Source organism: Podarcis pityusensis (genome assembly GCF_964106645.2).
Source record: "Podarcis pityusensis genome assembly, chromosome: 5".
NCBI lineage: Eukaryota > Metazoa > Chordata > Lepidosauria > Squamata > Lacertidae > Podarcis > Podarcis pityusensis.
In genome coordinates, this window is record NC_138032.1 from 11,804,652 (window position 1) to 11,819,869 (window position 15,218).

The 15,218-nt window shown below is 44.8% G+C and overlaps 1 protein-coding gene across 4 annotated transcripts in view; it reads left to right on the forward strand.

The window, feature by feature from the left end:
• The window catches only part of TBL1XR1 (TBL1X/Y related 1), a 177,503-nt gene extending 162,667 nt beyond the window's left edge, over positions 1-14,836 (forward strand). For all 4 annotated transcript variants that reach the window (XM_081008074.1, XM_081008071.1, XM_081008072.1 and 1 more), the window contains exons 11-16: positions 93-214; positions 908-982; positions 3,052-3,179; positions 4,197-4,362; positions 5,814-5,915; positions 8,269-14,836. In XM_081008074.1, the coding sequence (XP_080864200.1) occupies positions 93-214; positions 908-982; positions 3,052-3,179; positions 4,197-4,362; positions 5,814-5,915; positions 8,269-8,295 (620 nt within the window). In that variant the 3' untranslated portion in view covers positions 8,296-14,836. The remainder of the gene's footprint in view (positions 1-92; positions 215-907; positions 983-3,051; positions 3,180-4,196; positions 4,363-5,813; positions 5,916-8,268) is intronic.
• The last annotated feature ends 382 nt before the right edge of the window (positions 14,837-15,218 follow it).

Genomic DNA, 15,218 nt, shown 5'->3' on the forward strand with positions numbered 1-15,218 from the left:
TCTAGGCTGATACCTTGATACCGTTTGCTCAAGAATACTGGGGGGGTGGTTATGTCTCTGCTTAATGCTTTGTCTGTCTTGTCTGTCAATAGCACCAGCGTTAGATGTTGACTGGCAGAGCAACAACACATTCGCCTCCTGTAGCACAGATATGTGTATTCACGTCTGTAAACTAGGCCAAGATAAGCCCATCAAAACTTTCCAGGGCCACACCGTAAGTATAGTTCTGTTCTGTTTTTAAAGCAATGTTCCACTTGTTTAGTATAAGCTGCACATATGGAGCAAAGTTAAGAGATGTGATCCTGTCGCCGGATGGCTCAGAGCTTTCCTGCTGCCATGTCACCTCAACCCATCACCCTATGTTACTTCCATGAAGGACCTGCACCCCCAAGCTGCAGTTCCCATAAGATCACAGCATTTCCCGTCAGTTCATGAGAGATCTGTTCCAAATTCCAGGCATGGATTCTTGGATTCTTTTGAAAGTTGTGAATACCTTACAGATTCTTACGTTAGCTCGGCCGGGGGACGCATAGCCTGTGTGTGCCCCATACAGCTTTTGCATTGACTGTGCAATTTGCATAGGCAAAGGTGGTGCCATGATGCTGTTATTAAGCTAAGCATCTTTCCTTCAAAGGAGGCCCCACTGAATTAGCAAAACCTTTTCGTAAGTGTGCTTCGGATGCAATCTGAGTGGCATTGGGCCAAGTCCAATAGAGCCTGCTGTATCCATTGCCTGTCTCTGAATAATTTCAAGACAGACATGTTCCATCAAATTTCAGCATTGTTCCTTCTGGATTAATGGTGCCGCCATGTTGTTACTGAAAGGAAGAGCCATCCTTTTATTTCCCCTTCCTCTTATGTCGATGAAATGGGAGACGTCAACTTTCCTCTTGCTTTTAAATTTCAGAATGAAGTTAACGCAATCAAATGGGATCCCACTGGTAATCTTCTGGCATCTTGTTCCGATGACATGACTTTAAAGGTAAAAAGTACAACATCAGGTGATCTGGGTTTGTAATAAACTACTTGTTATACTTTTTCAGTCACGTTCTTAGGTGGAGTTTATCGCTATGTATCCAAGAAGGCTTTGGCTTTCTTTTGACTGGCAATGTTGTTAGTCATCTTTGGCAAAATGGGACCTGGTGTCTTATAACGCCACCAGAAACATCTTGCTGGACCAGCACATCAAGTCAAATCTCCTTTTCGATGCCCCCATTCTCTTGCTTGTGACAGGAATCGGCCTAAAATCCTAGGCACTCCATGTCCTGATGAATAGCAGAGTTGCAGAAACGTATATTTGGAGTGAATGCGTCTTGGAAGTAATAAAACACGCAGAATCAAAGGTTCATCAGTAAAAGAGGAATTTTTCACGAAAGGCAAAAAAACACATGGAAGGCAAAACACACACACACACACAAAAACAACTTCAGAGAAATCTGCAAACGTTCAAGGTCGAAAATGAAAGTAAGAAAGAATTACCAGTTTGCTAAGCGCACAAATTTATCTATCTCAGCGTGACTTTGAGATAGCCAAAACATAAAACATAACATTTCCAACTCTTATCAGTAAAAAAAGAAAAGAACCTTGTAGAACTAGTATCTTCCAGCATTTTCCAGTTTCTGCCCTCAAAGACCTTAGTCATGACAGCTTGCTCCCCAGTATTGAGTATTGGATGATACTTGGCCAATATTGATTAGCCTGTCCTCATGAATTTGCTCCTAAAGCCACCTTTGCTAATCCCAATCCCAGCATGTTGAGGCTTTGTTACGTTTTCAATGACTAGATTTAGTGTTGCTGGAAGGCCTTCCTTTTCCTTGCGCTTGTCAGTCAATTTAATTTACTTGCTTCATCTTCCTGAGTTTAAAAAGCACTTGGTGTGACTATCAGCTCATATCAGCCCCTTGTTTCACTTGTTTTAGCGTAACATATTTCCCCAGGTTGGCATCCAACTAAATTTTACTGGGAGTGCACTCAGTGAAATGAATGGACCTAACTTGTTGACGTTCATTAATTGCAGTGGATCTATTATGAGTAAAACTTAGTTAAATACCACCCTGGTGTCTTTGTTGAGCTGCTGCCTTTAAGAACGCAGAACAGGAATTGTCGCTGTTCCAGAGGATTATAGTCTACAACGAAAGGAACAGAAAGCTGAGTCTATACAGAGTCAGACCATGGGTTCATTTAGTTCAGTATTGTCCAGAACTAGCCAGTACGGTTCCCTTTACATAAACCCAGCGGCAGTTCCGCAGGTTTTTAGAGAGGGATACCCTGCAGCGTTTTTAACCACACACTGGAATTTGTTTGTTTGTTTGTTTTGGTTTCTGTCCTATGAAAGCACATTCTCATCCCATACGCAATTTTATGATTCTGTGTTGAGATTCCTGCATCGCAAGGGGTTGGATGAGATCACCCTCAGGGTCCTTTCCAAATCAACACTTCTGTAGAGAACACCTGGTAAAGGTAAAGGGACCCCTGACCATTGCATTAGGTCCAGTCATGGCCGACTCTGGGGTTGCGGCGCTCATCTCGCTTTACTGGCCAAGGGAGCCGGTATACAGCTTCCAGGTCATGTGGCCAGCATGACTAAGCCGCTTCTGGCGAACCAGAGCAGCGCACGGAAATGCCGTTTACCTTCCTGCCGGAGCGGTACCTATTTATCTACTTGCACTTTGACGTGCTTTCAAACTGCTAGGTGGGCAGGAGAGAACACCTGGAATTCACTGCAAATGGGAGGCCGCCTCCGTGAATCAGCTCTCCACACATTTTTTGCACTTCCTTCCAATGCTTCGTGGCGAGCCTCCTTTGGCGTTGGGTGCTGTGGAAATTGCCACAGCTGTGCGCAGAACAGACTGCAGAACGGTGACCGAGTGCCTACAAATGCAGTGCCAAGTTCACATGAGAATTGGGCTCGCAAAACCTCCGGAGCAAAGTGTCTTCGTTTGCACTGTGTGTTTCTTGGCTTTGGCGGAAGGAAGAGGGTTGCGATATTTGCCGGGAAACCCTTTGCACAGAAAGTTGATACGCTCTTTCTCCTCTCTTGACCTCTCTTAGATCTGGAGTATGAAACAAGATAGTTGTGTCCACGATCTACAAGCACACAACAAAGAAATTTATACTATCAAATGGAGTCCTACGGGGCCAGGAACAAACAACCCAAATGCCAATCTTATGTTAGCAAGGTAATATTGTCACGGGGAGACAGCAGCTATGCTAAGGCATCAGAATTCATCCTCGGCACATGAAGGATTAAACTGTTGGGACTCCCCCAATGCAAGGGGGGGATAATTGGGGACCACAGATTGATGGGCCTCCCTCCCACAGGGAGGTCTCAAACCATGGTCAATTGAACACCTTAAAATACACACTCTTCTTCAGATCTTCCCACCAATTGCAGAAAGATCTGAAGAGCTGCCCAGGCAGTTTTGGACGGGGCTTGTATGTGCACCCGTCCTTGTCCCCATTTCAACCCTTTCAATGTTCTAAGAAGCCTGCTACTATGCTCATTTGTGTATTTGAGCATGTGCTTCTAGACTCCTTTGGAGGGCAAACAGAGCCAGCTGCAAGTGCCTCATCCTATTTCGAAGGTCACTTCTGCACCAAACATTTAAAGCCCATGACTTCCTCTCACCCCTAAAGAATCGTGGGAACTGTAGCTTATCCCTCACAGAGCTGCACTTCCCGGCTTTCTTAACCAAACGAGGTTTCTAGGATTCTTTGGGTGAAGCCGTGCACTTTAAACGTATGTTGCGGAGGTGACCAAATTCAGGAGTGCCCCAGGGGGATATGTCCTAGGCCTTTTCTTGGAATACTGCTTGTTTTGCAGAACGCTGCAATACTTGCAACCTAGGTAAGTGCCAACTAGCCCAAGGAAATCCAGATACGGATATTTAATCATAATGAAACAGGTCATTATAATAATGAAGCTGAAGTCTATATACAGTTACGATTGTAGGGTCCAGGGTGGTTGTTACAGGGGGGCAGGCGCCTACACAGTTTATGAAAGATCAGCCCTTTTAATCCATGTTTTCTGCTGCACTCCCCTCATTCTTTTGCTTTTCTTCCTCCACCCTTAATTCCCCCCAGTGCATGGTTTTGTTTTGCTTTTTAAAGAAAGAAAGCATAGGTAAATACATTCTAAAGTCAATATTGAAATGACAGCAATTGCTTCCCCCTCCCGTTCTTTCCCTTCTCGGCAGTGCATCTTTCGATTCTACAGTTCGGTTATGGGATGTAGACAGAGGGATCTGCATCCACACCTTGACGAAACACCAAGAACCTGTGTACAGTGTAGCTTTCAGTCCTGACGGCAGGTACCTGGCCAGTGGCTCTTTCGACAAATGTGTACACATCTGGAATACACAGGTGCGTCTACTTGGGCGGTTGTTTGTGTTTAGCTATTTTATTTAAATTCCTTTCTTTCTTAGGGTTCTTGCCCCACACTCCTCAGTCGGATTTGCCAGGACAGCTTTTAATATCAGGGGCTAAGTGATGATGATGATGATGATGATGATGATGCCTTTCAGGGTGTCTGGGGTCTTTTCCTTGCTTCTACAATGGCAGCACTTGCTGATAGGGAACGTGGCCCTTTATTGCTGCTGAACCTCCCAACAGTAGTCCTCACCATTCATGTCCAGCATGCCTCTTGAATGCCAGGGGAACCTTGCGCATTTTGTTTTCTTTCTCCCACCCATTCCTCTCCTTTGCACCAAGGATTTCCCCAATGTTTATGAGAGAGAGAGAGAGAGTGCATGTTTCCAAGCACAGGGCTCCCATTAAAATGCAATACACAGTTGTGATTTCTGCCCTAAGAGGGTCTGAACAAACAGGGTTATCTAAGAAGGAGGGGGACATCAAATGCAAGAGTTGGCTGTTCCGCAAGCTGTTTCGTTGGCACAGAAATGGCTTTTTAAGGTGAACTGATAGGTTCGTAAAATGGGCTCCTGCGTGCCAGTCAGACCCTCCCTGGTCACAAATACAGTCTCAGAAGACTAGTTCCCATTTAACTTTTCCCTTGCTTTTAAAAGTCTCTATTAGCACAGTGCTATTTCAGAAGTGACCCCGCGAAAGAGGTGTTTTTAAAAGGAACCAGAAGGGTTTGCATTGTGCATATCCTTTTTTCCCCCTGGACCTATGCGTATTGATAATCTTCTAGCTGGACTATAATAGTGACTGGCAGCCCCCGAAAAACATTTTAGAAGTCCTGTTTAAGCAGAAATTCTATGGCTTGTTAAAAGAGGGCATATAAAATCTTTGAGCTCATCTGCACCGGTTTCCAATTTGCTTCTGGGCTAAGTTCAGAAGCACTAAACAGGCTGAGCACAACACATTGTTCCATTTGTTTGTCCCCTTCCTTGTGACCAGCAGTGACTTCCTGCTCTAGAACATGGCACTTGCAAATGGAAGGGACCTCATAGAGCAGGCATAGGCAAACTCGGCCCTCCAGATGTTTTGGGACTACAGTTCCCACCATCCCTGACCACTGGTCCTGTTAGCTAGGGATGATGGGAGTTGTAGTCCCAAAACATCTGGAGGGCAGAGTTTGCCTATGCCTGTCATAGAGTTCCGCCTTGCTCTCTGTCTCCCCCACAGGCACAGAAAGGCACTGCAGAGAATAGTCCATGTGCTCATGTCTCCGTTGTCACCCATCATCTCCTTATTACTGGAGATCTGTATCCCACACAGGAAAAGAGTGTGTTTAGAATGTAGGTGGTTTCGAATGCATGCATACTTACAGAAAATCAAGTGGTATGTGTTTATATTAACTAAGATGATAATGTATTCTAATTACTTTCTATCCCCCCTTTCTTTTTCAGACGGGTGCTCTAGTGCATAGTTATCGGGGAACAGGAGGCATTTTTGAGGTTTGCTGGAATGCAGGAGGAGACAAAGTTGGAGCGAGTGCTTCAGATGGTTCAGTAAGTACACAGGTTCTTGCAATTTGTCACTCCTGGAATATCCGAGTGAGCTTGGAAATGTAGAGGCTTCTTAAAACAAGCCAGAAGACCCATTGCTGCGTGACAAGCTAGGTGGGACTACAACTTAATGCAGCGCTTCATGAAACCAGTAAATGAAAAAGTAAGCATTCATTGGAGCATCTCCTTAGGTAGTCAGTGAAGTGTTGCCAGGCTTAGACCAACTCCACCCATCCAGGTTGGCCATTTGACCCTCCCAAACAGGAAAGACCATTAGCGGCTTCCTGTTTGAGTGGAGACAGTGACGGGTCTTCCTGCTTGCCCTCTTGTTTCCTGTGATCCTGTTTCCTGACAGCCCCCAAATTTGGTCCAGTTACTCTGCCCCCACCTCACCCTGCTTCTTACAGGGACAAGCAAATTGCCACGCCTATTCAGATCTGACACAGAGAGTTCAAATGTTATCGTTTCCAACCAAGGCGCTACCACAAAACAAGAATTTCCAATCATTCTTTTGAGATTCTCATGACTGCATGCAAATGCAGGGAAGAAGCGGGTAAAATTGAGTAAAACGGACTACAGAAGAAATTATTCCTCCATAAATAATAAATAATAATAATATAAAATTTTTATTTATACCCCGCCCTCCCCAGCCAAGACTGGGCTCAGGGCGGCTAACAACCAATAATAAAAACAAGTTGATTAAAATACAATTTAAAAGATTAAGATACAACATTAAAACATTAGGGTGCAATCTCTTCATAGGAGGAGAAAAGAAAAAGAAAGAGGGGGAGGGAATCAAACTGATTCTAAGCCAAAGGCCAGGTGGAACAACTCTGTCTTACAAGCCCTGCGGAAAGAGATCAGATCCCGCAGGGCCGTGGTCTCATGAGACAGAGCGTTCCACCAGGCCGGAGCCAGTGTTGAGAAGGCCCTGGCTCTGGTTGAGGCTAATCTAACTTCCTTAGGGCCCGAGACCTCTAGGGTGTTGCTATATATGGACCTTAAGGTCCTCCACGGGGCATACCAGGAGAGGCGGTCCCGTAGGTACGAGGAACGTGGAACAGGAGAAGACTTTTTCTGTTTTGTTTTGTTTTTTAAAAGCAAAACGCTCAGGTTCACTACCAGCATCCATTTAACTCAGCAGTGTGTACAGCAAGGAGGACCGGCAACAAAATGCTGCAGCGCTCAAGCTCAGGGTGCCAGCCATGCCCTTTTCTAAGGCACACCATTCCATTCCCCCTCCAAGCTTTCCTTTTTCCTACCAAAAGACACTTAGCATTCTGTGGGCACTGAGCATGCTCAGTCCTCTTTGGGGCTCAGGTTTTTTGGGGCGCCCCTTTTTCGCCCCCCTCCCAAAGGCCTTTTAGTACTTCTGGAAACTTTGGGGCTCTTGTAAGGGTCCTGATTGCCGCCACCTTGGGCTGTACCCGGAGCTCCCTGTCCGCTAGTTCAAGGACTCTTCTGCCAGCAGACGGGCAACTTTTGACGTTGTTCAGCAGAGGATGCGAATGCAACCGTTTTGCGTGAAGCTCACCATGCAATGGGTCGTGCATACAGCATTATTACTAGCAAGCTACTTCTGCGTTCCCTTGTGCAGCATCATTCTGCAGGCAGATAATGTTTAGCCATCAGAATGAAAGAATACTGCTGAGTGACTTTAACCTAGCGCTACATTAGAGGCAAAGGGACGCGGGTGGCGGTGTGGGTTAAACCACAGAGCCTAGGACTTGCCGATCAGAAGGTCGGCGGTTCGAATCCCCGCGACGGGGTGAGCTCCCGTTGCTCGGTCCCTGCTCCTGCCAACCTAGCAGTTCGAAAGCACATCAAAGTGCAAGCAGATAAATAGGTACCGCTCCGGCGGGAAGGTAAACGGCGTTTCCGTGCGCTGTTCTGGGTCGCCAGAAGCGGCTTAGTCATGCTGGCCACATGACCCGGAAGCTGTCTGTGGACAAACGCCGGCTCCCTCGGCCAATAAAGCAAGATGAGCGCCACTACCCAAGAGTCGGTCACGACTGGACCTAATGGTCAGGGGTCCCTTTACCTTTACCTTTACCTTTACATTAGAGGCAGCCCTTTGTTTCTCAGCTGTCAACGCTCAGTATCAGTGCTTGCTAATAGCGGGAGGGAGTACACATAGGCCCAGGGCAAAAACATGAATTGTTCATCCCCTCTTGCGACTCCCTAGCATCCATGAGTGAGAGATATCCTATCTGTGGAAGGTGACAATAGGCCTCTTCTCTGTTGTATGCAACTGATGCTCTTAAGAAGTAATGTATATTCTTGCGGATTAATCTGTTGTTTCATAAACTTCTTAACGCCCCACTTTCCCCCACCCCTTCTCTCCTCCCCCTTGCAGGTTTGTGTACTAGACCTACGGAAATAGCGCTATTAGTTGGAAGCCATGGACCGACTATGAATGTGTACATAGCCAAAATGACTGTCCCCTTGACCCATGTACTGCTATAGTCCCAATTGAACCATGGCCAGTTCCACTACAGCCAAACCCGAGAAAGAATTATATACATATACTGTGTATTAAAAAAAAAGCGAAAACAGACAAGACACACGGCAAACGATTAACACCCTGAAGAAGACGACAAGAGGTTGTTGGGTTTTTTTGTTTTTTTGTTTTTTCACAGCTTGTGAAGCCTGTTCACCAAGTGCTGGAATCTGCTGTGCGCCCACCCCACCCCACCCAAAATAACATGTGAGCATCTTTGAAAATGGAAAAACAAAAAACTAAACTTAACAGGAAGAGAAAGAGAGAGAGAGAGATGTAACCGTAGAGGAGCAGCTCATTGTGTGTACCAAATTGGGGGAAGTTGCAGGTGGCTGCCTCCCTCCTTCCCTTGCCCCCCCACCCTTTCTGCATCCCCTCCCTTCTTCAAGGTTTTTAAAAATGGAATTCCCCCATCGTCTCCCCTCCATCCCTCCTTTCTTCTTTGGCTTCCTTTCTTCGTAGCGGACGAGCAGTTTTTGTGTACATTGCTTTTTAACACCCCCTACCCCCTTATTTTTGCTCAGAATTGGGGAGGGTGTGTGTGTGTGTAACGTTTTGCAGCCGTCCTTTCCAAATGCGTTATTTTAAAGGTGTAGGGATATCTCAAAGGCGTTGTGGTTCCCTGTCCACAGCTTAGGCAGGGAGGCGAGGAAGCGCAAAGCAGAACCTCTCGGAACATTGTAAGTTTGACATTCCTTTACATCGACGTAAGATCCATTACTCATGGGCTCACAGGCCAGGGGGCTGGGTGGCTTGGCCTTTAGATATAAATATATCTATAAAAGTGTGTTCCAAAAAGCAGTCGTTCCTTACTTGAGACATTTCAGGCAAACATCAAAGGGTACATTATTTTATTTTAGTGTGTTTTAATTAAGAAAGTGCAGGGGTGTGTTTATACACACACATAGACACTCTGGTGTTTGGAACACATGCCCACAGTGGAGGGATCAGGGTTGTGCCATTTGCTCCCACCTGAAGTTTGTGTGTTACGTTTTATATTTGCATAGGGACCTGCACACACAGACACAGCCGTGGTGTATCTGCAAGGAGTGGCTCTGGACTGCACCAGTCCTGGTTCCACCAAGGCATGGACATTCCAAAACATCAGCACAGGACTAATTCAACTTTTGCTTTAGCTGTAGCTTGACAGTTTCTTTGTACCCACTGCTATAGTCTTAGAGCCCTAACTGCGCAACTGCTGCGAAGAAGGAAAGAAACGTGAGGGGAAACGGATTGTTCGGTTTGCGCTCAAATTCACCTGAGCGAGTTTTTTTTCTGCTACAACATCCGGGCGACTCTTCGCCTGTTCCTTCTCAGATGTCTAGTGTCACCAAAGTCCAAATTAATTAAAAGTATTTTGAGTTTGGGGTGGGTGAGTAGGTGCCCGACACAAGACACATGCACACACTTTTTTCCCTTTTTAAAATTTTTTAAAATTTATTATTATTATTATTAAAAAAGACAGAAATATATTTGCCACCTCATAGCTAATACTGGGACGAGGTAAGCAGTTTGTTTGCTTACAGAAGTGTCCTACTGGAGATGTTTTGTCCATCCAAAATGTGTCGGAGAACAGTTTTTACACCTGTGCCGAACCAGCCTTGGTACTGGCAAAAGTTCAAAACGAATCGTGGCCCCTTTTTAGATCTGAAAGGAAACGGGGGGGGGGGGGGAGGGAGGAAGGGGATGGAACCTGAGAATTGTTTACAATTTATTTCAAGATGAAGCAATTCAACTTCCATCAGAGGCATGGATCTCGCCCTGCTGCTCCCATTCCATAATTTCCATATGGGCTTGCGACATTCCCACCCCCCCCCCAAATCCCCCACAAAATCCAGCACAAAAATACAACCACTACCAATAGCGGTGTTTTTTATCTCAAGCGTTGCTTTTCCTTTCCTTGCAGCGAGAGGTGGCCGTGGCAGAACTGCTCTCCGCTCACGTATTTGAGTAAAGCAAAAACCCCAGTAGCATCAGCGCCCCTGCTTTGTGAAAAAAGTGGAGTGAAAGCAGATTTTCCACCAATACTGCTGATGTACAGTGTTTTCATGCAATTCCCCACCCCTTTTCAAAGCGAATTTCTCCCTCCTCTCTCTGGAGGCCGCTTCAACCGGCCCAATCTCTCTGCTGCTTGCCCCTCGATAACAAAGCCCTAGACAGTAACCTGCAGATCTGGACTACAGCTCCCATCATCCATAACCATTAGCCGTGCTTGCTGGGGGCTGATGGGAGTTGGAGTCCCAGCAGCATCCGGACAGCCACAAGTTCCCCCACTTTTGCTTTATATAGCTCGTTGCAGATTGATCCTAATGCAGAGAAGGCAGCTTTTGGTCTCTTCTTTTCAGCCGATGACGTTTTGGGCTTTTTAGCATTGATTTCTGTGCACACGAAACCATGTTTTGAGGCAGTTGGGAGTCCAGCTCAGCCTTACACGGCATGGCAGCCATTTTAGCCTACTTTTAATACACACAAACACATCAGTTATTACTAATGGGGGAGTTGCTACCTTAACGCAAAACAAGCAAAAGGAAGATTTATACCCACAAGGGCAGTCAGTCATCTGATACGGTTCTCTACCAGCTGTTTGTATGGTTTGGGAATAGGCTCAAGATGTTCAGAACAATTTCCCTGTGAATTTTGATATGTAAGAAACTCTTAACCTGTTGAATATCTGGCACTTGAAACAATTTTTTTTTTTGTGCTTTTTATTGCTGGAGGTCCAGGACTGTTGCTGACCTCTGTCATTATTAAAATAATTTTTAAAAAAAAGTTTTAAAAAATGTAAAATGAAATAAAATAAAAAATCTGTGCAATAATTTTAAACTGTGCTCCCAGAAATAGACACAAATGTGTTTGGGGATTTTTGTTTTGAATATATTTAAACGGCTCCCCCTTTCCCCCCCCCTTTAGCAACGCAAATGTCAATTGCACTGAACTTAAATCTAAAAAAAAAAAGAAAGAAAAAAGTCAGAGGTGATTCTTGATAGTACTTTTGTATTTTGATATGGACAGTCTGTTCATTTTTCATACAAGCTGTTGAACGGATATTTCAGCGGACTTTGAAAAACTGTATAAAACAATGATGGTGTTGAAACTCTTTTGACACAGCTGCAAGATTCCTCAGCAACGTCCACATTTCTGGTTTTGCAACTGTTTAGCTGCTTTTCTTTCCGTTTCGGTTTTTTCCTGTTTGTTTTGTGATTTGATTCTAGCCACCTACGTACGAGATAGCATGCAGACATTACCGAGGCTTCATTATCACCAAATCCTGGGCTGATTCCCCCTTCTCCCCCCCCCCCGCTTTTGCTTCTAACACAATTCAAGGTCGTCGTTTAGTTGTGTGTGTGTATACATGTGCGGGGGCCAGAAGATGCTCAGCCGCTCTCTCTCTCTCTCGAGAACACGTGGGCCGGATCCCAAACTCCAAAGCCACGCACCACTCAAGAGGGGAGCGTTATTGTCGTGGGCCGAAACACCCGAGCTGCAAACTTTTGCCCCGAGTGCTATGCGCCTATTCCCACTGAAGTTGTGACGGTCGAGAGTACGCAATAGGTTTCTCAAGACTGTAGCCCCCCCAGCTGCGCTTCAGAGAATAAAATTTCAGACAGGTTTGCGCCATGAGCCTTCCCCCAAAAACCTCTCCTCCCACTACCACCTTTCTTGAGACTGCAGCCTCTTCATCTCACTAAATTCCCCAGTGCAAGCTGCTTTTGAAAACCAGCTAACGGCGCAGGGTTTTTTTTGGCGATAAGATCACGAGGGCAGGGAAAACAGCCCTCGTCACCTAGCTGCGGTCTCTTGCAGGCGTGGGCTGCTCGAACCTCAGCCCTGAAGTTGCCCGTGGTTTTGCTGCTGTCCTCTTTTATCGATGTGCCACAGTGCTGCTCCAGTTCTGAACCAGCTTCTCATCTTCAGCATGAGATGAGCATGTAAAAGATGGCATTTGACGGGGACGACAGGTCGGCATGTTTAGAAGGAACTTATCAAGTGCCAATCTTCTATACAGGAATTCCAGGGAGGAGAATCTACATCATCTGGACCTCTTGAGGTCAGCTCCCAGATATTGGGGCCTTCAACCCTGTCTTTCACTCATAACGGTGACGTGCTTTTGCAGGGGAGATGCATTTGCCATGACTATACTCTTTCCCTGAAATTGACTTTTAGGGCATCTCTTGCAGGAACATCTATAGAGGGGCATCATGACCATCAGTGGTCATGGAAAGTCATTTTTAGAAATAAGCATCCCATGTTAATGCAATAATAATAATTTTAAAAAACAACTTTTATTTATATCCCGCCCTCCCCAGCCGAAGTCAGGCTCAGGGCGGCTAACATCAGGTATAGAACATTGGTATAAAATCAAACAATAATTAAATTACCTCCTAAAAGCAGGTCAAAATCAAATTAAAGTCTAATTAAATGGCTTTCTGCAAGGTCAGGGTTTGGGAACAGTAAGTGCTCTGGCTTTTGCATCTGACTGGCATTTTCTACCACGTGTTAAGAGGGGAAAGTTTGGAGCATGGTTTTGATAAGCATTGCGTGGATGACAGAATGCCTGGCAAGTTTCAGCCAAACCATCATAACGATGGTGAGAAATTGGATGGGCCTATACTGCAGTCTCAGTCTCAACAGCAAGCCTTTGTGAAACTGAGATGTAGGTACACGTCAGTGAGGCTTCGGCTAAAAACAGATCCATCTTTGTTGGGTTGCATCATTAAAGTGTCCTGCTGGCAGAGAATGTGACAGGGGCTTAAACTGGTCTAAAAGCAATGATAATTTTGTTGGCCCATGAGAAAAATAAATAATCCCAAGTCCACACCAGGCCAGTACCATTATTTTGGTTGGCTTTTAACATATGCATTACCCTAGTATTCTAAATTTGCTCACAGAGGTCTTCAGCCCTAGATGTATTTCTGAAAATGGGCGGTATGGTTTTTTCCTTTCCTTTTTTCTGACTACTGCAACTGAGACGTGAGCTCGTCTAAACTCTTTCTGAGAGGGAGGGGGGCAAGAAGCATTGCAAAATAGAGAGGACCCGCTCCGCAGTCTCTCGTGATTAGAAATCATGCTGATCTCCAAAGGGAAAACGACCCCCGCCGACTAGGTGAGAACAAACTTGCTGCAAAGGTTGACTTTCAGAAGCAGCGAGCCAAAAATCTCACAAGCTGAGCAAGGGGATCTGGAAATGGCCGTCAGCCATAGTCATTTGGCTCAATTTAGCAATTGCTTCCAGAATTGGTAGAAAGGGGGCAGCATTATGGCATATGGATACCAAGCCAGCGAGAGAGAATATCCATACTACGGATCTAAAAGGAGGTGGATGTGCGTTCAATGCACAGACAGTCCCCACCGCCATCCCTCCAATTTGTCAAAACCTGCATGGCTCCTCCTTTCCATGCTGATTTTTGTTTTTTTAATAAAATAAAATAAAAACCCTTTAATAGGTACCTCCTTTGCTGGCTTCCTGCCTTTTGGGATTCATGCACATGAGCCAAACGAGTCATTTTCTGGATAAGCCTCTCGGTTTGGTGGACAGCAGCAAAGGTTTGATAGCGGGAGCCTTCAGTCTTCTTGAGGAAGAAGACTCTTGAAGCTACGATAGGGTTATCCTGTAAGGTGAACTGGCGTCTCTTTAATTGCCAGCCCCATAACGACACAGGATCTTCAAAACAGCTGGGTTCGACGATGCAAGGTTGGTCAGTCCCAGAATTGTGGCCAAGCCTGAATGTGCTCCTATAGTTTTATTTTGGGTTTGTTTCTTGCATTTGTGGATGAATTCAGGAAGTCAAACTCTTGTTTCGTGGTTGCTTCTCCTGTGTGCTTTGCAATATCGTTTCTCTCGACAGGCCGCGGGAAGTCAGTCAGTCACCTATAATACAAAAGTAAACTCTTCTTTTCCTTCTACTACTCTCTCTCCTGACTTTGACATTGTAGTTGTAAAAAAAAGACAAAACAAAACAAAAAAAAGGTTCCGATTTGGAGTTGCTAATATTTTGGGTCTACTTCTGTGAGCCTACCTATAGCACTGGATAAAAAAAAAATGTCTTCATCACTTCTTCAGTTATATATCCAGTAAAATTTACAAATGTTGTACAAGTGTAAAACCAGCCCATGTGACAGGTTTTTTCTTTTCTTTTTTTACTTGTTCAGAAAGACTTTTTATTGTTCAGTTTTCATGATTAATTGTCTAAAGAAGACTGATATAGATGTTCTATACTGTCCTGGACCCATGTTAATTACACCTTTTATGATGTATTTTGGTTCCACATCACAATGATTTTGTCTTCTCAAAAGCCCTTTTCTTAAACTGTTTCTAGGCACATTTTTTTTTCTGTTGCAGTTCCCCCCTTTGCATTGTATTGCTCTGACAAGTGTAATTTGAATCAGATCTGAAAGAGGTCCAGAATAAAATATATTTTGATACTATATGGTCTCTTCACCTTCAGTTTCACTTTTAGTTTGTAAAAATTTATTCCAAACCGTCCAACACAAATGCCCTCTGGGCAGCTCGCCCATCAAAGAAAGCAAAGCAGTAAATGGCAATTCCAAAATAGAATTGTAATAAATCATCACAAAACAACCACTCAATAACTTTAAACAGGGATATGATAACCTTAAACCAAGCCTACACTGCAGATGAACTCATGGGTTCGTTAAGTGAAAGTTTCAACTTGCAATCAGTTTGAAAGCTGATCTAGTTTTCACCAAAAAGCTGGAACTTAACTTGGTTTATCCTTACACTTAACGGTAGCTTATGTGCTGTGTTGTATAACCTAAAACTGAATCCTACTCTGAGCTTGAGCCAA